The sequence below is a fragment of the Porcisia hertigi genome, chromosome 34 (assembly GCF_017918235.1).
Source record: "Porcisia hertigi strain C119 chromosome 34, whole genome shotgun sequence".
Taxonomy (NCBI): domain Eukaryota; phylum Euglenozoa; class Kinetoplastea; order Trypanosomatida; family Trypanosomatidae; genus Porcisia; species Porcisia hertigi.
This window is the reverse complement of record NC_090593.1, coordinates 1,182,260-1,205,319: the sequence shown is the minus strand read 5'-3', so window position 1 is coordinate 1,205,319 and position 23,060 is coordinate 1,182,260. Positions and strand designations below refer to the sequence as shown.

Sequence of the window (23,060 nt, the reverse complement as noted above, 5' to 3'; positions counted from 1 at the left end):
TACACGAGACTGACGCGTCTGGTGAGAGAGCGAACGTATCTTTCGTAAAATTATGCGTATGAGCACGTGTGGAGGGGGGTAGGGGGGAAGGAGGGGGGATGTGGCCGAGCAGTGAGATGATAACGGGCGGTAAAGAAACCGGCTGGCATGGGAGTGAAAAGAAGGCGTGCCGCCGCACCTCTGTGAAAAGTAGTGACACGGTTAGCGTTGTGTCGCTGGGCCTTCTACTTTGTTCAGCAAAGCATCGAGTGTAGATTCAAGTGTCTGAGCAAGAGCCCCCGTACAGTGTCATCAGGAGCGACCGATTCTTTATGATGGCATCTGGCTTGCACAGAGAAGATGGCCACTTTTTTTTGTCGTCGAGGAGGGAGGTGGGTTCTCCAAAATCAACTACCTCCAGTCGATGGCAGCAACTTACTAAGTGAGCCGCTCACAACCACCACAATCGACGATGCCTCACAGCTCTCGGACATCTTTCTTTCTTCTCGCTCACGGCGTCTCCATAATGGCGGGGCCAGACCTTTGAACGGGGTATCAGAGAACGAGATGCGCCGTTCACTCTGTGAGGAAGCCAAGCGAATACAGTCTCGTGTCCTCTTGCCAATGCTGAGCCACTCGTGGCGCTGGTGGAGGGGGGTTGGGCACGTACCGCGCGAGGACGTACACGCGATGCATCACAACCCATATCTGCCGGCTTGCCACGGACGGCGTTGCGTTGCAACAAACTACGACAGTGAGTGCCTGTTCCGCGCCAGTCATTGGAAAGGGCGGCCCTGTAAGGCTGACTGGGAATGTATCACTCCCGGCCCTGGCTGACGTACACTGGTGAGGGAGCCGGAGGGCCAGCCTCAGCGATGCACCAGGGGGGAGGGTGGGACCTGCATCCTGGGGGGAAGAGGGGCAGCGGCGGTGAGGCTCAGGCGAGTAGAGGCTGAGGGAGCGGACCGTGCCCGGGATGCCTGTGTCGGCATTGCCCTCTGGAGCGTATAGGGACTGCGTTGCACCATGGGATGATGAGGCCTGTGGTGGGCCGAGAGCGGTGTGTGTGTCTGTGTCTGTGTCTGTGTCTGTGTGCGCACGTGTGTGTGACATTTGATGTCACGACGTTCGATGGCAGAATCAGGTACTTTGTAGTAACAACAAAATTCGAATCGCATCCTGTTGTCTGCGGTGCACACACACACACACACACACACACACAGGCCCCCAAGATCCCCACCACCACCCGCCCTTTGAGGATTTTCGGCGACCACACGCACACACTTAAAAGCAAGCCGAAAACTGAGACAAAAGGGAAGAGCAGTACCCTTTCGAGCAAGTAGATCCCGCGCTTGGAGGGGGAGGGGTGGGATATACGCCATCGCGCGAAACTGAGATTTCTGCAGATATGCGCGCTCACAAAAACAGCAACAACAGCCCAACAAATCGACCTTGTTTATTGCGCCTGGAAACCAAACACCAGGCGGGGAACCCCCCTTCGCGCACACACATACACACACACACACACACACACACACACCGCTACACCAGTATCACAGCGCAGCACTTGAATTGAGCATTGACCCCCACCCATGACGGTTCGTCAGACTCTCTCGTGTTCCCTTCATTTCACTTCCTCTCCGCCGGCATCGGCACATCAGATGCCAGAACCGTCGCTCTCAAGAAACATGCGCTCGTGCGGTCGCAGTACATGGTTTGGCTTTTGCACAATCGATGAAAAAGGTGGTACATCGCGCACTACCCAACAGTTCCCACCTATAGTGCTGCGTTCACCGATTGTCACACGTCCCAGGACGACAGCGTTCGCATACAGTGTGACACCGTCCTCGATAATGGGGTGGCGGGGCAGGTCTCGAATTCTCTCACCCGTCTTCTCATCTGTCGGAAAACTCCGCGCACCGAGGGTGACACCTTGGTAGATGGAAACCTCATTACCGATACGCGCCGTCGCTCCAATCACGATACCAGTACCGTGGTCAATAAAGAAGTGGTGCCCGATGGACGTGTGAGGGTGGATGTCGATCCCCGTCTCCGCGTGCGCCATTTCGGTCAGCATACGGGTGAAGTTCTGCGGGACGCCGAGCAAGTGTAACTGGTGCGCCACACGCTGGTGCACCATGCAGCGAAGCCCTGGGTAGCACAAAACCACTTCGCTCGGCGAGGAAGCGGCAACGTCTTTTTTCAAGATGGCCTCGACGTCAGTGCGCAGGAGCCAGCGAACATGTGCCAATCGCCCCACGACGAATTTTGTCACAATCGCATCTGCCTTACGCTTGCAGTTCGCAAGAAAAACGGTTTTGTGACTTTTGCGGGCGTCTGCGGCCTCGCACATTGGGCCTGGGACAGCGGTAGTCGGCTTCGACGACGCCGGCGTAACTGGCGAGCTACCACAGCTTACTTGGCGGTCCAGCACCTCAGGCGCCACCGGTGGCACGACGATCCCTGCCGCCAGAGGAACAACAGCCTCAGCCTCAGCCTCACAGTCAACTTTTGGCCCAGTCGACAGAGAGAGGGTCCTGCCGGGTGACTCATTCCACACGAGCGGCGTGCGTTTCGACGTACTTAGTGGCCTAAAAACGTCAATGTTCTCCACTGCTTTCGGGTCGTCGTGCAAGACAAAGGCAAAGTAAATCTGAGTCGTGAGAATGTCTGAAATGTGCCCAATAACCCACTCCATCAGGGAACCTACCTCGACCAACGCTGGTGTGGCATGCGACGGCGGGTTCGTGCACTCTGGGAAGAACACATAAAAGAGACACTCGATGAGTTCTTTCAGTGTACGAAGGCTTATGCGAGGTTGGAGGGTCGGCGAAGTGCTGTCCTCCTCCGGCGGGCGCAGCTGCGCCAGAGCCTCCCGGATGCGGTCAAGACGCTTCATAGTCGACTCACTTTGACGCACACACACACACACACACACACACCTGTGATTGTATGAACCAATCAAAAAAAAAGGGGGAGAAGGGGGAAGAGCCCACAAAAGATTATGTTTTGTTAAGAAAATGAAGCGGGCAAAACAACCAAGACGTCTTTCGACTTAAATATATGTGAGCTGTCGCACCAAAAACCTCTGGCCAATAACGAGAATTGCAACCAGGGCGGATGACACTATACGGAAGTCTGGTGAAGCGAGAGGCGGAAGAAGCTGCACGTGGGGAGAGGGGGGGAGGGGGGACGCGTACGTGCAGGTGTGCACCACGCGACACGACAGGGTGTAAACCACAAACACCAAAAAAAGAAAGGTATGAGAGAGAAGAAAAAGAAACTGCTGGGGAATGAAAATCCAGCTTCTCTCGACCTGCACAAGACAGGGGCGAAAAAAGAGGTGTCAAAGCGTGAGCGCGGCTGTGAGTCGAAGAGCTTTTTTGTTTTTTGTTGTTTTTTGCGTAAAAATGGAGGTACTTGATGAAACCGAGGAAGGGACCTCTCAGAAAAGGTGCGCCTCAGAGCGAAATGAGGCAACTGTGTGACTGGTTATCGGTCAGTGTATGGCTGCTGTTTTCCCGCACCGTTTTTTTTTTTCATCACACGGCCAGAGAATCGAACCTCTTGTCAAAGAGCATTAAAAACAATTCGTTGTGAAATACCACACAAATAAAAAATGGGTGCAGTGGAAAGACGGTAATGATGGAAATGAACTACACGCGTATTTTCATATTCTCCATGAGTGTTGACGGATATGCCGTGTCTAATTATTGTTAATTGTTTTTTCGGGGTGGGGGGAACCTCTTGCCATCGCAAGAAAGTCGGGAGGTGTAAAACGCGGCTGTGCAGGGGCGTGTCGGTGGGCAAGAGAGGGGGAGGATGGGGAGAGGGAAAAAGATGCACGACGCAGTGAAGGCTGAGATCAGCAACGAAAATGGACGCGCACAGCCACAAAAGCACACACAGCTCCACGCAACATCCCCTTGGGTCTGCAAAACCTGCCCAGCCCTCTCCCCCTCAGCGCGGAAAAATCTCTTTCTCGTTTACCGCTGCCAACTAGGTAGTTTTAATCTGGGAAAAGACCTGCGCAGCCGACTGTACCCCAGGGCATGGCCCCTCCTCTGAACCAAAAGCAAATATGTGCGTCTTTGAATAAATGTGTGCTGTGAATCAACCACAAGAGACAGATCCGCTATGCTTGCAGGTTCTGCGTAGGCAAGACAACCAGAAGCGCGTGTGCTTATGCGGAAGGGATGGAGATATAACAACTACTGATCTGGGCACTTCCCTTCTTTGCAGCCTTCTCCCCTCCTCGCCCCCCCCCCTCCCCTCCTATCATATAGAGTCTTGCCCTTTCGGCCCTAGATTCCTTTTCATATGTGGAGTGCAGGCGAGCAAAGAGTGAAGAACCACAACCTACACGGACATCGCCACCACCCCCATCCCTTTGATGCTCACTGCTCGAGGCCCGAGTTGAGAGCAAAGGGATACTTCTTCAGTGTAAGAAGAATGCGCCCTGGTCGAAGAAACGCAGCCCCGCTGGCACCCCGGCCCTCGGCACCGGCGCCCCCCGCCGCCGTTTTGTTGCGTTTATTACCGGCCACCGCCTTGGATGCACCGGCCAGCGGTGTTACCGCGCTCATAGAGGAATCCGAAAAAACAGGGCCGTCAAAGACGAGTTTCACCTTCCCAGTTTTGCCAAAAGAGGAGTCGATGATCCCCTTGACAGCGCCAGGCTTGCTGGCCTGAGTCGGTGTTGCTGCGGCGGCGGCGTCGGTATCCTCGGGCTCAAAGACGACGACAAGTCGAAGGAACTTTTGCACCTCTGCAAAAAGTTCAGCCTTGGGTCGCGCCTCCTTGCCAGCGCCGCCTTTGCCCTGTTTGATACCCGCAGATGCACCGGTGGGACTACTGCCGCTGCTGCCGCTGCCCCCGCCGCCGGGCGACTGTGACAACACGACGCCGTCGGCTATGCAGCTCCGGCTGTCTAGTACCCGGTCCACTCGCAGCGTACGATAGCGGTAGCGCACCACTGGAAGTCGCCGCCAAGCTGGTATCAGATGCTGACTGACGGCGTGGTCTGTGCAGCCCGATAGGGCTGCCGCAGTCGTCGAGGCAGCACCGTCTTCGCTGAGGATGTAGCACACCGTCCCGGCAAGTGCGATGCGGCAGAAATTCTCCCGCTCCACATCGAGGCGCATCGCGATCATGGACGCACCGGGGGCCGCCAGCACCGGCCGCTCAAGCAACAGTATGGCGTAATACTCCTGCTCGGCCGGTGCGACGGGCAACGGCCGTCCTGGGACGATGGCAGTGGAGTTGGCAGCTGTGTAGCTGATAACGACCTCATCTCCCAACTCCTCCACCCACGCACTCTCAATGGATGGATCGAATGGAGTGGCCGCGCCGCAGACACCGAGGCTCACGCTTGTGTGCGACGGGCGTGAAAAGTAACGCATGGTCCCCATCACGGTGGTATGCCCGATAGTGACGTGGAATTTCGTGCGGGTGTCGCACGGCAGCGGGTGATAGCGCACACGGTGGACGCGGGCGATCAATTGCGACGAGCTCGCCAGCGAGCGGCCACTGCCTGTGGCGCTGCAGAGTACGCCGCGCTCCATCGACGCAGGGTCAAACTGAGTTACACACAACCCAACCCGGTCACCACTCTGCGCTGACTCCACGGGTTTGCGAAACACTTGAAGGCCCTTGACTCTGCGCGTTGCCTGCAGTTCTGGTACGAGCACTGCATCCCCGACTCGCACCACACCGGAGGCAATAGTACCCGTGAAGACGGTTCCCTGGCCCCGCACGGCGAAGCAGTGATCCACTAACATGTAGAAGCTCTCTGGCCTCTCACTCTCCCTCTCTTTTGCTGCTTTCAGGGCCACGAGGTCGACCACGCGCAGCACCTGCGGCAAGACCGCCTCGGTGTTCACAGCCGGTTCGATCTCACCAGTTGCCCCGCGTGGTGCAGCCGCCACTTCCACCATGTCCACGGTGGGCCACCGCGTGCGGCGGAACGTCTGCTGGAGCTTGCGCCTGAGGGTCGCCAACGTCGTCTGCTTCGCTGCGGGCGTGGCGCCCTGTATGGCGTCCACCTTGTTCAGTACAACAACCAGTGGCTTTGCCAACACCTCGCCCAGAACGAGGCACTCAGCCGTCTGAGCCTGTAGACCCTTGGTTGCGTCAATGACCAACACCATTGCATCGATGATCTGCGCCCCACCCACCACGGTTCGAATGAGTGAGGCGTGCCCTGGGCAATCGACGAGCGTGCACTGCACTTTGGTCAAATTAGCCGCCCGTAGCACCTGGCAGGCGTCCTCGTTTCCATCTTCGATGGAAACCTCCCCGGCGCTGAAGCCGAGGTCCAGAGTAATACCACGTGACTGACTCTGCGGACTCTTATCAAAGGCGGCAGTGGAGGCGGTGCGTGACAGTGCCTTGGCCAGCGCCGTCTTGCCACTATCAACGTGGCCGAGTAGGCCGATGTTTACGTTCAACATCTGCGCTTGACCAGGACTTTTCGAGCCTCACCTTCAAATACTGAGCCACCGGTTGGAGGGGGAGGGGGGGGAGAGGAACAAGACGGATAATCCCCTCCCCTGCCACGCTTGCAACTGGTGTCAAGGGCTCGAGCGGTGCACGCAGACGCGTACAGAACTGTGGAAGGGAAGCAACAATGAAAAAAAAAGAAATAGGGAGGCGTGATAGCGGTGTGAACACGAGTGCAGTGAAGTAAGCATCCCTTCCAAGCATCAGCGTTAGAGAGGGAAGAGCGGCTCACGTCGTGCTTTTCTCCAGCTCTGTGGGTGTGCGAGAGCGCACGCTGAGGAAAGAGAGCGGCAGGCTTGCACATATATCAAGGGTGAATAGTGGCGTTTCTCCCGCATGCCGGCCACCTTCTCCCCACCGCCGCCCGCCTCCGCCTTCACATGCCTCGTCCTCTCTTTCTGAAAAGGGTATCGGATGGTTGTCCGTTAAACACACACACACACACACACACACACACACACACACACACACACACACACACACAACTTACCGTGGAGCGCTTGCGTCAATTATTGGTGAGAGGAACGGAATAAAGGAGGTTACTCAACTCAGATGCGCAAGGCACAAAGCAAATGCGCGCCCGCACCCCGGCAAGCCTCGTGCCTCCCAGAGACAAGCAAGCAAGCAAGCCAAACAAGTACGTGTAGATATTTGTCGGTGTGCCTTTCTCCGCCCGTGTGGGCCAAAAAAAAAAAAAACTGACCTCCCAACCTCAACCGCCATGCAGGGTGGATACAAACTCCACCTCGTCGCCATCCTCCAGAACGTGCTCAACGCCACCAAACACCTCCACATCACAACCGTTCACAAGTACCAAAATGCCAGGGCGCACATTTACACCAGTGGCGTCGACGAAGAGCTCAGGTCTCTCCTTGATGTAGCCACGCCGCATTATGTCGATCAACTGTGAGACAGTTGCGCCAACAGGAACTACATTGGCCAAAGTGATGCTCACCTCTTTGTTGAAGAGAAGCTCGACACCGCCGCTGAGGGCAATCCTAATTTTGGTGAGCGTCGCTGCCATTTCGCGTGCGGCCGGCTCCAACGAATCAAGTTCAACGACTCGAATAAAGTCTCCTGTCGGTGACAGTGTAGTAGTGTCTTGTTGCAAGCTGGAACAGTCAGTGGCGATGTGAAGATGCTACGCGGAAGCCCACAGAGCAGAGCCTAATAAAACACACTTGGGTGAGTATCAGTGCTTTGAGCAAGCGTAGCACAAAAACCGGGAGAGGTACAAAAAGATACAGAGAGGAGGGTGAAAGTCAACAGCGTGCGCAGAGGAAAGGAGATCCCCTCCCCCGCCCCACTTCCACGGCCGCCCATGAGGGCCGATAGAGGAGAACAAACACAGTTTCCCCCTATGTGGCCATCTGATCAAAGGAGACGCATAAACCCCTACTCAAGTCGGCCGTTCCGCACACCCATCCCATGGTGCAACGCAGTCCCTATACGCGCCAGAGGGCAATGCCGACACAGGCATCCCGGGCACGGTCCGCTCTCTCAGCCTCTACTCGCCTGAGCCTCACCGCCGCTGCCCCTCTTCTACCCCCCCCCCAGGATGCAGGTCCCACCCTCCCCCCTGGTGCATCGCTGAGGCTGGCCCTCCGGCTCCCTCACCAGTGTACGTCAGCCAGGGCCGGGAGTGATACATTCCCAGTCAGCCTTACAGGGCCGCCCTTTCCAATGACTGGCGCGGAACAGGCACTCACTGTCGTAGTTTGTTGCAACGCAACGCCGTCCGTGGCAAGCCGGCAGATATGGGTTGTGATGCATCGCGTGTACGTCCTCGCGCGGTACGTGCCCAACCCCCCTCCACCAGCGCCACGAGTGGCTCAGCATTGGCAAGAGAGAAAAGGAGGTTAACTGGCTGACATTCCTCAACAATAACGGTACGGAACCCCTTTTAAGGCCCCTCCAAGAAAAAAAGTAGAGATTTCTCCCGCCATCATGACGCACAGAAGGAAGGGCAAAACACACAGAAAAGGAGAGAGTCGTGAACGCAGAAACACGAACTCGATAAGCGTTTGGTCACAACCCTCCCAAAAAAAAAAAAAGAAAGGTGAAAAAAAAAAGGAGGGAAGACATCGGCGAATTGTCGACTTTAGGGGGGAGAGTGGCGGCCTGAGACACGCCGCTGGAATCACTCAGGAGGCAAAGAAAGCAGCGCCCACACAAATGAAATCTAAAAAAAAAAGAAGCTGGAGGAGATCACAGAGGTGAATCTTTTAACGCCTCGTCATTAGCCTCTTCACAGCTCTCCTCTTTTTTTTTCCTTCTCCCTCTCCCCTAAAGAGGGGGGGGTGGGATCGTGCTCGCTTTCATCAAAATAATTCACGGTTTCCTCACCGAGGAGAAAAGAAAATGTATCCAAGTGTGGGTGTGTAAGGGGAGGAGGGGGAAGTGCACAGCTCCATGTACGCACGTGTCACTGTACGGGCCAATTTGTTTTTTTTTTGAGGGGGGGGGGGGAAACAGGAAGAAATAAAGGTCATACACGCGTATCGACATACTGGAGGGACGGGGCGGGAGGGGGGGGGGGGGGTAAGAAAACACACGACTAGTGGTAGTAGTAACTATAAACATCGAGTGGAGAGTCCATCTCAACCACAGGCAACGGCAGGTGTGATGAAAGTGAAAAGGAGGGGGGGGGGCGGTGGCGGGAGTCAGAGAGGAGGGAACGGCGGCAGCAGCCAGAGAGGACCAACAAAACGAAAACAAAAGTGCGCTTCAGACAAGGCTGGGACCTCCCTCCCCCCGCCCCGCAACCGCCTGTCAACGCTCTCGCCCTGAGTAGAGTGTCCTCCCGCAGCCCTTTCCCGGACGCCTCACCTCCCGCCCTCTCAAGATAGTCGAAGAACGATCCTCAATCTCAAAGATTGGATTTTTTAAAAGGTGCGGAGTAGACCAAACATACACATGTGGGATTCGCCTTTTCAAGACGGGTTTGTCGACTGGGGAACATTGTAAAACAAAGAAGAGTTGGCATGGCGAGTCTTGTACATCGAAGTCACTAGTCTGAGGAGTGTCACACTATGTTGTTCCTGTGTGTTCCGCATAGCTGTTACTTGGCCATGCATGTGGCGTGGTACGCTCCACAGGGTGAACTACGGGGTAGCCCACCTAGCGACGACCCCTGTCCGCTACGAGGATTCGTGCGCGCCCAAGGCGTCCAATAAGTGCGCCGGGGGGGCATCGAACGGTGGCGTTCTGTCCGGCTGTGGTGATGAGGCGCTGCGCATGCGCTGGCGATACGCCGTGTACGTCTCGTCCTCCTGCACGCACGTGATCAGTCGTTCGCGTGCCTTACTAGGCATGAGGTCGAAGGAACGGCGGCTCAGCTTTGCTGTCTTCACCACGGCGCTGACGACCACTACATCAGCCACGGGGAGGTGGTGATAAATGAATTCAATGTGGCCGGCGCAGTCACCACGCCGCAACAAGGCCACCTCCTTCACATCGCCGCTCTCTACATCATGTGCCATGACGCTCAAAGTGCCCTCGATTATGATGTGCAACCAATGGCTTGGCACACCGGCCGTGATTAATTTTCGCCCCTCCACGTAGAAGTCCTCCTTGAGGCATTCGGCAACGCAACCTACTTCGTGATGGGAGAGCTCTGCAAACAACGGAAGCGATGAAAGGAAGTCGATGTACTTAGTATGTTTTTCTTCCATCGCGCGCGATGTGATCATCTTGTAGGTGCGGCGCTCCAGTGAGGCGCACTGGACCCAAGTGCGCGCCACAACGGAGACGGTGTTTGCCACCTGGTACATCAACCCCAAATCGCCAAGCGTGGAGCCGCGTACGAGAGGCACGACCACCTCCACGCCGTTCCCGTTTACTGCCGTCGTCTCCGCCTCACCATCGAGTACAATGAAGAACGTGTCGTTCGTGTTGCCCTTTTGCAAGATTGTCGTGCCCGCCTCGAACTCTTCAATGTCCATGATGGACGCGAACTTCGCAATATCACTGTCGTCGAGCGCGGAGAAGAGAAAATGACGCACAAGCACGCGCGAGATTGTCATCATCTTTTCCTTTGATTTGGGCGTGGCGGGGAAGTTGGCAATGCGCGCCTCGTCAATGTCGAAGGAAGAATCTGAGATCCCGGAGCGGCTCGGGCGCTTCATTTGGATGCTGCGACGTCGCTGGTCTTCGACGTCATCAATGAAGGCCTTCACCTGCTTTGAAGCCTCAGTGTCCTTGGACGACGTGGAGCTGCTCTGGGGGTCAACTCTCTGACGGCCAAATTTGAAGTGTTCAAGATTCTCCTGGAAGCAGCTGGAGTTACTGAGAACGAGGGAAAGCGATTTACCTGTGTCACCGATTCCTGAGTCATCTGGCATCGACTTGCCTATCGCGGCGTGGTCAAGTGCTGGCGGCGGCAGGCGCTCTGTCATACCGGCCACTGGTGGCGGTGTATGGTCGAAAAACCGTACACCAGCCTCAATAGGTGTAGCGGATGACGTCGCACCCAGAGGCAATCTCCAACCCATCATCGAAGACCCCGTGTGTGCCCTACCGTTTTCCAGATCGAGAATAAGCTCCTTCACTACTTTTGCAAAGCCGAAGTCGATGCCCTTGATGTGCGCTATGTACCCAGTGACGCCCGCAGACGCCCTCGTGGGCGCAGAGACCGCAGGCCTGGCACTCGTGCGTTGTGGTGAGGTGGAGGAAGGGCCCCTCATGCCGCGGTTTCCACCGACACCGCCGCCAGAGGGCCTGGCATTCCGCACCCTTCTCCCTCTCGACACGTTGTTCGTCGTGGCGGCGGAAGTCGAAGTGCTCGGCATTGTCGGCAAGACAGGCGCTAGATCCGCTCGGCGCCGTATTTTCTTCTTAGACTTGGGCACGGCCGGCTTTCTCTTTTTGGTAGCCTCGGCATCGGCGCACCCTTTCTGGGCAACCAGCTCGCAAAGATGCGCGTAGTCGTCGATGCTGGTGCTTATGCTCTCCAGGATTTTCCTTCGAAGCCTTATCGACACGACCTCGCCCATATCGCTCACGAGTTGCGCGACATACTTGTCAAAAGTGGACATCTGTAAAAGACAAGATCTCGAGATGTACGGAAGTAGAACGTAGTGTGTGTGTGTGGGGGGGGTCAGTGTCTGCGGCTCAAATATGTACTTGATTTGTTTGTTTTTTCGTTTGTGCTACACACCGTGTGTGATTTTTCCTCTTTTTTACTTGTCCTTTTTTCCCCCTTTCTGGGGAGTAGGGAGGGGGATGAGATTGTGAGGTCAGAGAAGCGCAATCCGATGCAGTAAAACCACACACACACACACTCAGAACGGTGTTGTCGCCAGGGTTATATGTTACCGGGAAGGGCGTTGAAGAAACACAAGAAAGGAGGAAGGAGAGAAAGCGAAGGACGAGATGATACAGAGATGCAACAGGCGGTAGTCCTTTGAAGGTAGCGACGAGAGCTGGCCCTTGACACTGAGCACCCCAATTCACATCCCCATGCCGTCATTTCTCGTCTCAGGTGAGATACACGAGTCAATGATGACATGAGCGTTTCACTACAGGTGCGCAGGTAAAGCAACCCTGATTCATGGGAGGCGGTATGAAGCAAGAGCCTCATCCTTGAGCACCACATCCCACTTCTGCTGTAACACTGATAGAATGCTGTTTCTTATTATTTTTTTTCTTCTCCCTCTCATATTCTGCCTTCCCATCACCAATAATTTCATTCAAACACAGACAGAGCACAAAAAAAATAAGTGAGGAGGGTACACGAGTAGCACAACTTGACTTTTATTTTCGGGGGGATGGAGCGAATCCAGCGAGTACATTTCCTATGAAGAGATTTCGAAGCCCTTTCCCCTGTGCCCCCGTCCCCCTTCCCCTCAATCCACCCGCCCCGCTGGAGGGGGGGGGGGAGGGGCAGAAAGAACTATCGTGCCGTAGAATTGGGGAGTTAGTGCCACAAACATTCACAAAAGGACAGGGGGTCCACACATCCACCTCATTGCAGTACAGCGTACAGAGCCCTTCCATTCGTACAACTCAATAACACCAAACCCATCGTGTAGGAAAAAAGACCACAGAAACCACCACCGCAAAACGGGTGAGAAACGGGTAGCTGGCAAGAAGAAAACCTACATGAAAATACCACACACACACACACACACACACACACACACACACACACACACGCACACCAAAGGCGAGTTAGTCACGGCAAAAAAGAAAAGTTTGATAAATTTCTCCGCATGTGCCGCCAAAGCACACGCGTGCAGGAATTTTTATAGACACAAATAACAGGACATCAAAGAAATGAGGGGATCAAGGAAGGTAACAGAATGAGAAAGAACCAATCACAATTACACCAAAGCGACGGGCATAGGGGGAAAAGTATGGGACTTCACTGCTGAGCATCGTGGTGTGTGCATTTAGGAGGGGGGAGGGGGGTTGCCGGTCACATCACCGGCATGTACACACGTGAAAGAGCGCTCGCCTTCGCGTCATGCCGGTCTTCCTCCGAGAAAGAAAACGATACCAGTAGATCCCACAAGCTGGAAGAAGAGGGGGGAGGTTGTTCTGTTTTTTGTGATATTCCTCGAAAGAGAGCAACAGTGCACAAAAGTGAAAAAAAGGGGGGATCAAAAAACAGAAGAGGGAGAAGTTGGTCGTCGAGGCAATGTCGTGTGCGCAAAGTAGTGCAGATACATGAAAAGCAAATGGGAAGTGAAAGATGTACATGACACCATTAGTGTGAATGGTAGCCCATACGCCCACGTATATGAAGTTCAGTGTGCGTTGTCTTTTTTCGTGAACTCCTTCCCTCCTTTCCCTCCTTTCCCCCTCCGCGCGTACATGAAAAGTAGCCCTTCAACAAATTTGAAGAAAAAAAGATGGAGAGAGTCTAAGAAAACGCAAGGATCGAGTCTAACAAAACAAAGAAAAAGAGACTCATATGTCGTGTCTTGTGGACACCACACACTGAATAAACGAAAACAGTCGGCGCACGCATGCACGCACCTGTCTCCTCCCCCCTCCTGTTGACCAACAAACGGCGAAGCGGGGCCCTCTGAGCAGGAGCATGTGACACAGAAAAGTGCAGCCGCGTCAATGGAGAAAAAAAACGCAAAGATCCACTGCCATTTGATAACTAACCCACCTCTAGTTGCGTGTTGCGCCACCGCAAACGAAGAGGAGGGAAGGCAATCCATTAAGATTGTTGGCCAGCATTGCTATGTCTCCACTGTGGTATCGTCAGGGATAAAATTCGGCCTCGAACGGCAGCGCGTCGCAATCACCACTGGCGGGACCGCGGTCGGGACGCTGTTACCACCTGTACTGTGTGATTCACCGCGGCGCAAGGCACCGCTACCTCCTTTGCCGCTAGCGTACACGATAGCGGCAGCGCTGCTCGCCATCCCGGTGCTGCCGCTGTAGAGGAGCGAGCGCGGTGGCCCAGTCGGTGCCGTTTGCAACAGCAGCACAGTTGCCGTCTCCAGTGGCAGAAAGCTCCGCACTCCACTGAAGGTAGTGCGGGGAAGAAGCCGTGGATTTTTGATGGTGATCTTTTCCGGGTATTCCTCCGCCGTAATGCTCCTCATGATAGCCACCAGTTGGGCGTTCCCAGAGTCGCTTGTGGACGACTGCACCTCCTTGCCGTGTGCCTTGAAGGACTGCTCAAAAAGCAACTCCGCTGACTCGATTTGCAATTGCCGCTGTAGCCACAGGGCGAGCCCGCGGGTGGAGTGAAACTGTGTAAAGGGAAGCCGACTTTTCGGGTTCAGACCTTTGAGATCTAGCAGTGCAAGCAGCATCGCTCGACCGGTATCGCGAAAGGTTACCGGTGTGTGCATGAGAGGCGGTGGGCTCGTCATGGCATTGCTAGAAGGGTTCGCACTATTACTCACCAGCGGAAGGACCGGATTAAGCGCATCGGCCATCACATGCGAAGTCTCCAGGGTGTAGCTGTGTACAATACCGATCTCGGTAAAGGCCACCACTCGGCTCGAAGAGTCTTTGCGCTTGCCAGACTTGCCCATCGCAAACATGTTGGCCTCCGAGAAGTTGCAGCTGCGAAAATCCAGAAAAGGCGTGTTGAGCGAGACGAGCTTTGCGTAGAGCAGGTTTTCAATCTGCCTCGGGCCATCCATGCTGTTGCCATAAAAGAAAGTACCCCGCTTGTTAGCGTGGGCATGCATGTCGATGAACAGCGACACACGGGTGCTCAGCGAGTGCAAGAGAGCCAAAACTGCATACGGCGCGGGGTGCAGCTTATACGACGGGTTTCGGTACATGCGGTTGAGGTCGATCCCATTTGCGTCAACACGGCTATGGCCACGTACGACGCCGTCCGGATTTAGCATCGGTACGATGCAAAACACAAAGTTGTGCCGCAGCGCCGCCGCACAGCTGTCTGTGGTGTTCATCAGGAAATCAATGCAGCCGTGCATGAGATGGCTGCCTGGGCACTCGCCTGGATGCACGCGAGCTGTCAGCACAACATATTGTTTGTTCGAAAAGGAGAACGGCCGCTCCGTCTGGCCGAGGGCCGAGGAGTAGGGGAGGCCGTCCTCCTTCGAAATGAGGGGCTCTCGCTCCATCATCATGTGGCTATGGTCGCTAACCGTCAGCATGGTAACGTCGCGGCCCTCCAGCGACTTGCACAGAACCTCTCGATGGAAGTAAATATTGCTCGTCGCCGCTGTGTCGCTTCTATTCTGGACACCCTCAGCGCACCTCTCACTCCTGTCACTGTCCCCGAACTCTTCAATGGCCGAGATGTCCTCAGTGGGCGGCTCTGTCACGTCACGCTGCTCGGTTTTTTCGGGTAGAGCTTGACGATCAAGACCCTGAACACCAATCACGCGCGTAGCGTTGCTTTTCTTCGCCACAGCCTCCCACATCGCAAGGTTGCGTTGCAGTGTGGCGTAGGAGTAGGGGTGGTTGCTTGCAATGTAAATCGCGGGGGAGTCCAGACGCCCCTGCGGCGGCGTGTAGGTGACCGGGATCTCTGCCTCCATTTTGAAGCTGAAGGTGAGGTTCATGGCAATGTTTTTCTTCTTGCCCCTTTTCTTCTTGCCAGGCCCGGGTGGCTTGACAAACGATGAGATCGGAAACGTGATTCCCCCGGGGTTACCGTTGCTACTGGCGACATCGCCGCCGTCGCCGTTGTTGTCTCCATCATCACCACCGCCATCGCTGTCAGCATCGTCTCTCGACACGGACTTGTACACTAATAGAGGGTAACCTGGTGTCTCTGGCATTGTCTCCAGCACGTCAACCTGCGCCTTTCCAATAATGCGTGTGTACTGCGGTCGCGTCGGCACAACAGACATGACCGGCATCCAATCATAGGTAAACATGTTGCTATGCGCCATGCCGACAAAGGTAATCGTGACGACGACGCCCTTACCGCCGCCGCGCACGGAGAAGTGAAACCATTGTCGGTTGTTGGTCTGGGACGGTGCGTTTCCGCAGTCCATCGCGGTGTACATGCGGTAGTGGAGTGCGCTCAACCGCTCCACTTGAATCAAGTTGCCGCTATCGAACTGCGATGAAAACTCGAGATTGTCCTCCTCAAAATAGAAAGTGCGCTGGTTATTGGGTGGTCGCTGAAACACCCAGTGCTCATCATCAACTTGCGGCTCCTGAACCGTTGCGGCTGCCGCTACACCCTGCGATCCTTTTACATTACGTTGAGTCTGATCAGCTCCTTGTCGAGAAACTTTGCAAGGGAGTTCTTTTACGAGAGATGAGCTCGTGCCCCTGGAAGTTTGATGAACACCCTCTGCCGGCGACTGCTGCGAGCTTCCCTCCTTCGGCGAACTCTCTTTAACGCAACCGCTGTAACTCAGTCCCATCCCTGTCACCCTAGCCTCGTTCGTGGAAGAGGAATACCCCACGGCCTGAAAACTAGAATCCAGCAGTGGCTCTTGTTGTTCGCGTTGACGCAGGGGGTGCGACAGGCTTCGGCTAAGTATGCTAGTTTCTCGGAAGGTGATTTGCTGCTCTCGCAATAGACTACTACTTGGACCTCTGCTCAGAGCTTCCGGTCGACTGATCGGAAGCGAGCTCTGCCGGGAGGCAGTGCGCCAAAATGGAGAGGGCTGCGGCGGCGATGAGAGCGGTGTTGTCAGTGGATACGAGCTGCGCGTAGATGGTGTACTCGATCGAGTCGAGTGAGTCGGCAGTACGCGCACACGGTTAGGCGGGGAGACAGACTTTAACGAAGAGACGCGCGGAATAGAGCGAAGCTGCTGAGTCTGCTGTGTTGTGAGCTTGAGCGCGCGATCACAGCCGCCTAATTGGACCCGCCACTGTGGGTACAGTCCAGGTGAACGCCGCTCTACGTAACTGCTGCTCCTCGAGGGCGAGGAACGCGTTCGAGCGTACCCCTCGCTGCCCTTCGGTGGAGTAGAGAAAAGAGGCGAAGGGGATAGGCGACTCCGCGTCAGCGCTGTTGGCTGTGACGAGTTGCTTTCACGCCGCGAGGCGACCTGAGGTCGTGCGGCTTGAGGGTTTAGTGGAAGGGGGTACTTGGAAGCGGAGCTCTCACCACGCGAATACCCATCCGGCGCCCCCGACTCGGGGACGTCGGATAAGGTGACCGAGAAGTCACTGTAATTGGACTTTCCAACAATCGCGTTCGTGCCTATGCGATCGTTGTACGTGCCGCCCTGCACGTCAGCCTTCCCCTTTGCTGCCTTTCTGGAAGGCGTGTGAGTGGATTGGAGGTAATGCTGTTCCGACTTTTTCTTAGACGGTGTCTGCGCCGTTTCGGGTGACTTCGATGTCACGGCCGTGTTTGAAGATTCCGTGACGGGTACCAAGCGTTCAAGAGGCATTCATGAGAACGTGGGAAAGTAAAGGTCCAAAGAGGGTACACGGCTGGAGCTTGCGTGGGGTAAACATATACAGAAAACAAAATAAAAAAAACTAATTCTCTACCGCGTTACAAAAATCGTCTGATATGGAGCTTTCGTGTGCGCGCTGTTGTTTGTTCCACCCTTTTTTGGGGGGGGAAGGGGGGGGGGGGGCGATGACAATGGTGGTGAGAAAAAAGGTTATAACAACGCTTTTTTTTTCCCGTTGCTCTTTACCCCCAGCTCAAAATATATTTGAAAAAAAGAGAACACAAGAGCAACAACACATGGAAAAAATGAGTTTACTTACAAATCGACAACGCTTCTGTCCGACCGGCTGCTAACGAACAACACTAAGCCGCACACACACACAAACACACACACACGAAAACACGAAAAATGAAATGAATTTTAAAAGTGCGCACCAGAATGGAAAAAACGAAAGTGTGTGTGTGTGTGTGTGAGGGGGGAGACTATCAAAGTACTTTCTCCCGTCTCTTAATAATACGCAAAAAATAAAAGGTTCCAAGGAGGACGCCTGAACAGCAGATGCAAAGCTCTCTCTTTTATTGCGGTAGACCCGAAGCTGCAGCGTCACGAATGAAAAAAAAGGGGGAAAAGAACGCAGCAGGAGAAGCGTCTGAATGTCCAGGAGAAATCAAAAAAGAAAAACGTGGTGATGATAACTCTGACACTACATATGTATCGCCACTAGGACCCCGCCGTGTGTGTCTCTTTCACAACAACCGCGTTTGGAATGTGCTTTTCCCTGTTTTTCCCCACAGTAAATATGCTTGAGTGTCCTGTGCGCCGGACTTGTCTAGTTCTGAGCAAGAGATTGCTATCTTCAGCTATTGTACTTGAAGCAAATCGAAAAGAGGGAGCTGACTCTGTATACGGATGCCTGTGCTTTCCTTCGCCAGCGCAAGAGAGGGGGGGGGGGAAGGAAAAGGAGAGAATAGAAAAGAGGTGTGGGGGAGGAGGAGAAAGGCCGCTCCATAAATGGGAGAGGGGACTCGCACACGCAAAGGAAAGTAGCACCGCTGGCATGGCGCTCCACACGCCACACACACAGACACACACACACAGCCAAATGAACGAACGAGCACCGCCCCCCCCCCCCCCTCCCCTCTTATCGTCTGTTCCTCGCGGATGGAAAGCTAAAGAACCTCAGAGGATGAAAGAGGAGAATGAAGGGACCAATGAACAGTGTCACCTCTCTCTCTCACAATACACCGCTGGATCGAGCCCCCTGTCAAGAGAGGCGGATTATCGTAAGTAAAACGGAGGCGTCGACCGAGCTGATCCTCGTCCTTTGCGGTATCACACTGTTGCACGCACGTGCACACACAAACCACAACACAGGTGTCCTTCTGAGCGAATAGCCTTTTTTTTCACTTTGCTTTTTGAGAAGTTTTTTTTTCATTATCAAAAGAAAACAAGGCCAACACACTACCATGACATAAGGTTAACCTTATAGCTGAGCGCCAACGAAGCAAACCGAGCACCTCCCCTGATAACCACTTTTATGAAGACCCCACCGACCCAGGCATCCGACACACACACACACACACAAAGTCGTAGAGACAAAGTACAGCGGCATTTATGAGAACCAAAAATACCGGTGCCAACGCTTGAAAGGCATAAGATGAAAAGAGAAGGGGGGGTGAAAGCCGCTGGGCTCCCATACATGATGACAACGACAGCAAATAGGTGGAAAAAAAAGCGAGCGCAACACGGCAAACCAGGAGCGCATCCCACGCAGCGTACGAGACCCTTGCACGGATGGACGGCGCACTTTGCTTCCCTGTGCTCTTTCTCCTTTGCTCTCCCTTGAATCACTCGCTATCCAACTAACTTCCCCACCCAAACATCCATGCTTTCTTCTTCGGTTGCGCTGCTGATGCGCTCACGTTCTGTGCCGTTGTCACTGAGCTTGCAGTTTCAACACTAGCGTGACGACTCGGCTCCGCCTCATCATCACTGCCCAACGGGTAGTCCATAAAGGTGGATGCGATGTCGACGAACACCGGCTTACACGGCGCGGCATGGTAGTCGGGAGGGAAGCGCAGGACTCCTTGCGCCACCCGAGTCATCTCCTCATCAGCGTCCATGAGGTAAGTCGCCGATGGAGCCGAGTCACCTGAATCAGGGCTCGCATACATGGATGATGCAGAGAGCACTACCTCGGCAGCTCCCCGAACCAGGCGCTGCTCAATGTGCTTCTGCAGCGAAGCCACATGAGGGCCATGCGCCCCCTGTAGGAGCGCCAAGGCGTCGCGGTAGTACTTCCGCGCCGTCGCCCACGACCCCGACAACCGCCAACTCTCGCCAGTGAAGAACAGCTGACCAGCTGCGCAAACGGCGTGCAGAGACTCGACGTCGTCGCGCCCCGAAACCCCTGGCAGCAGCTCCATCTCGTCGACGCTGCCAGCCGCAGCCTGGTAGAGGCGCACAACTTCCAGTGGCGACGCGTACTGCGTCGGAGCAACCTCCGCTTTCTTCCTCCGTTGCTGCTGCTGCTGCTGCACGTGACCACGGGGGGGTGAAGATGACTGTGAAGTCAAATCGGCATCGGCGCTCTTCAGTGTCCGTTCCGTTGCGTCAAAACGGCGGGTATAAAGATCGGCCAGGAAAAGGCTGCGCCGCAGGGTCTCCTGCGCCAGGTGAAAGAGAATGTAGTGCACGATCAGCTGATAATCCATTTTGACGGAGCCCTCCGGCGCCGCGCGCAGGTCCTGGCGAGCGTGCGCAAGTGCATCGTTGTAGTAGTTAATGCGGCGGTCCATTAGATCGAGGACACGGTTTGATTGCCCTACAGCCATCACCCCGTGCGTCTCTTGCAGCTTCGCCTGGTTCGACTCCACCTCCACGGCCTGGGCTTCGCGCAGAGCATCCTTGACTTTGATACTGTACACATTGAGCGCGCGCCCGTTCCACGACAACTGCGATGGACCGCTTGCCAGCACTGCGCCGTCGTCAGCACTATCATTAGCGTCAGGGCCGGTGAAAATTGCTGCAGGTCGATAACTGGCGAGGTCTTCACCTAGGCGTTGCATGCAATAGGTGACGCGATCGTCGAGCTCGTTCATCTTACCCGCGATCACGACCCATTGCATCGCACTGCTTGTCGAGCGCAGTGTCGCGTAAATCTCACGGGCTCCCAAGAAGGCCTCCTTCGCCTCTTTGAACCTGCCGTGGGAGGCGTGGCAGCGACCAGCGGTATCCTTGAAGTAAGCCAGGCATTCCTTCTTGACACGATCGGAGGCCACCGCGTTGGCTACCTCGTGCAGCTTCAAGGCCCATTTTACCGATTTATTCAGCCTCTTCCGATACTGAGCTTGCGGAGGCACACCGCCCTTTGGTTTTTTGACATCGCCGCCGTGCGAATCCTTCTGAATCTGTAGCTGCGCCTGCATGGCCTCGGCCCCTGCCCAGCAACGCTCGGCGTACAAAGCAAGGAGCATCAGATGGCGAGCATCCGTCGCGTTCTGCGGAGTGACCTCCTTGTGCAAAAACTTTTTCTTGTCGTTAGACAGGTTTAGCTGCTGTCGCAGTGAAGCGAGGCGGTTCGAGATATAGTGATGGTAGCGAATATAGTCCTCGGTGCGCAGACCGTGCTGCAGCTGCGTCTCCTTTATAAAGAGCGTCAAGTCGAGATCCACCGCCATTGTCCAGTGGGAAGGGCGGCGAAGGCGTGTAGCAGTGGCACTGGGGCACCGTAGAGAGAGGCGAAGAAGCGATAAAGAAACACAGAAAGAGAGGATGATGGTGATGATGACGGCGACGAGAAGGACAAAGATGAAGAGTGCTGAGGCGCCTGATATAAAACCTTTTTCAAAAAAAAGGAGAACAAAAATTCACCCCAACAAAGGCGCAGGGGAGTCTGTGAAAAAGTGGCACAAAAATACGCGCAGCGACACACAAACGCGCGAGCAGGGAGCGACTGGCAGGAACAAGTGCATGTGCGCGCGTGCACAAGTTTATGCGTGGGTGTGGAATGGGTGATGAACCGCAAATATGTTTAGATGAGACCCCAAATAGAGTCGAATTCGCAATGAGACGTGTGCCAGAGAGTATTGACGGCATTCAGGTGGGAAAGGAGGAGGGAGAAAAAAAGAGAATTTGATAGTTCCCCAGAGAGCTTGAAAAAGAAGCAAAGGAGCTCCTGCTGAGTTGTAGCTCTCGTCGTGGAAGCGAGGATACCCACAGACGGATGCCTCTCTGCTGGTGAGAAAAGATTGAGCAGACAGAGCTGTGTAGCGAGTGCGGACGCCAGCAATGGGTGATGGGATGATAAACGATCGTCCTAGTGCAAAAAAAGTGCATCACTACCTCGCCCATTACGACCCTTGGGCGCGCACAGCATGAACACTCACCATCCTCGAGACGACGGCAGATCAGATAGAGGCCATCGTGTACACACGACGAGGAGATGACGATACAAAAGACGGACGCGTTTCCCAAACGGTTTCCACTGTCTGTGTGTGTGTGTGTGTGTCTTTTTCTTTTTTCGGGGGAGGGCTGTGAGGCGATTGGACGTGGGGAGGGAAACCCCCCACCAAAAATAAAATTGAAAGAAAAAAAAAAACAATACGAGATGAGATAACTCACAAGAGGACGCACCCCAAGACGATGCTCGTGAACCCGCGTAGCTCGTTGGCCAAGTAAGTGGACAAAACTCGTCACGCGAACCCCACCCCCACCCCCACCCACCGCGGTAGCGGGGGTATGCCCCATTCGCTGATGAGAGAAGGCGGGAAAAGTTGAAGAGAAACAGGGCGATCACTTTGTCTGACTGTCTCCCTCATTGCCTCTTCCGTCTTTCCCTGGCGCTCCGCCCTGCAATGAACACGCGAAAGAGCACGAAAGAAGGACTAGGCCTGATCAGGACATGAGCCTACTTGGCAGCACCAAACTTGCGGATGTGCACCTGGAAGGCCAGGGAGTCAGCGAACTTGTGGCCCTTCCGGGTCAGGCGCTGACCAGACTGCGCACCAGGCTCTACCAGACCGAGCTGCGTCAAGGACTTGCAGGCCCAGTGCAGAGGACCCTTAGAAGAGGTCACGGTGTGCTCGGGACGGCTGCCATAGTTCTTCTTGTTGCCGAAGCGCTTGCTCAGGCCACCGTAACCGACACCAGGGCGCAGGTAGATGGCGCGCAGAACGGCGGCGCAACGGATGTAGTACCAGTCCGGGTTCTGCGGAGCGCGCTCACGGCCGTGGGAGCTCTTCATGATCTCGGTGCAGTTTGGCACGAAGATCTTGCCCTCCTGCTTGAAGTGGCAGGCGGCCGTCTTGATCCAGCGCCAGGCGTTGACGTCCTTCAGGGTCGCGCCCTTCCTCTTGCCGATGCGGCGAATCTTGTTGGTCGAAGCAGTCATGATGCAAGATGGATTCGTCACCTTTCTAGAATATATATATGTATATATATATATATATACACGTGTGTGTGTGTGTGTGTGTGTAGATATATGTATGTATATGTCCCAGTAAAGGACGACGCGTGTCGGTTTTCGGCGGGTCGCGGGTGCACGCGGGTTTGCGGTGATTTGTACGAGAGGCCAGGTAAGGATAAAACACGTGCGCAAGGTTCAAGAGAAAAGTGAGGGGGGGGGAAGGGAGAGAAGGTGAGAAGGTGAGAAGGGAAGAGCGAGGAGGGGCTAGAGGCGACCACTGGGCAAAATAATAATAACCGTACAGACACACCCACATCTACCGCAGACTGCCAACCAGTGCAAACAGCAAAAAAAGCTCC

At 54.9% G+C, this 23,060-nt stretch overlaps 7 protein-coding genes across 7 annotated transcripts; all 7 read right to left on the bottom strand.

Moving 5' to 3' along the window:
- Positions 1-1,636: 1,636 nt before the first annotated feature.
- On the bottom strand, positions 1,637-2,878 carry JKF63_01852 (uncharacterized protein; the record flags this gene model as incomplete). The annotated part of the gene is made up of 1 exon (XM_067897897.1): positions 1,637-2,878. The coding sequence occupies one exon, from the start codon at positions 2,876-2,878 to the stop codon at positions 1,637-1,639; it is 1,242 nt and encodes a 413-aa protein (XP_067754054.1).
- Positions 2,879-4,376: 1,498 nt separating this feature from the next.
- JKF63_01851 (uncharacterized protein) lies at positions 4,377-6,431 on the bottom strand (the record flags this gene model as incomplete). Its single annotated transcript, XM_067897896.1, has 1 exon — positions 4,377-6,431. The coding sequence occupies one exon, from the start codon at positions 6,429-6,431 to the stop codon at positions 4,377-4,379; it is 2,055 nt and encodes a 684-aa protein (XP_067754053.1).
- A 761-nt stretch (positions 6,432-7,192) lies between these two features.
- On the bottom strand, positions 7,193-7,504 carry JKF63_01850 (uncharacterized protein; the record flags this gene model as incomplete). The annotated part of the gene is made up of 1 exon (XM_067897895.1): positions 7,193-7,504. One exon carries the CDS (start codon positions 7,502-7,504, stop codon positions 7,193-7,195), a length of 312 nt encoding a protein of 103 aa, XP_067754052.1.
- Positions 7,505-9,620: 2,116 nt separating this feature from the next.
- JKF63_01849 (uncharacterized protein) lies at positions 9,621-11,516 on the bottom strand (the record flags this gene model as incomplete). Its single annotated transcript, XM_067897894.1, has 1 exon — positions 9,621-11,516. One exon carries the CDS (start codon positions 11,514-11,516, stop codon positions 9,621-9,623), a length of 1,896 nt encoding a protein of 631 aa, XP_067754051.1.
- Positions 11,517-13,673: 2,157 nt separating this feature from the next.
- On the bottom strand, positions 13,674-17,285 carry JKF63_01848 (uncharacterized protein; the record flags this gene model as incomplete). Its single annotated transcript, XM_067897893.1, has 1 exon — positions 13,674-17,285. One exon carries the CDS (start codon positions 17,283-17,285, stop codon positions 13,674-13,676), a length of 3,612 nt encoding a protein of 1,203 aa, XP_067754050.1.
- A 1,871-nt stretch (positions 17,286-19,156) lies between these two features.
- Positions 19,157-20,974, bottom strand: JKF63_01847 (uncharacterized protein; the record flags this gene model as incomplete). The annotated part of the gene is made up of 1 exon (XM_067897892.1): positions 19,157-20,974. The coding sequence occupies one exon, from the start codon at positions 20,972-20,974 to the stop codon at positions 19,157-19,159; it is 1,818 nt and encodes a 605-aa protein (XP_067754049.1).
- A 1,229-nt stretch (positions 20,975-22,203) lies between these two features.
- On the bottom strand, positions 22,204-22,686 carry JKF63_01846 (uncharacterized protein; the record flags this gene model as incomplete). The annotated part of the gene is made up of 1 exon (XM_067897891.1): positions 22,204-22,686. One exon carries the CDS (start codon positions 22,684-22,686, stop codon positions 22,204-22,206), a length of 483 nt encoding a protein of 160 aa, XP_067754048.1.
- Positions 22,687-23,060: the final 374 nt, after the last annotated feature.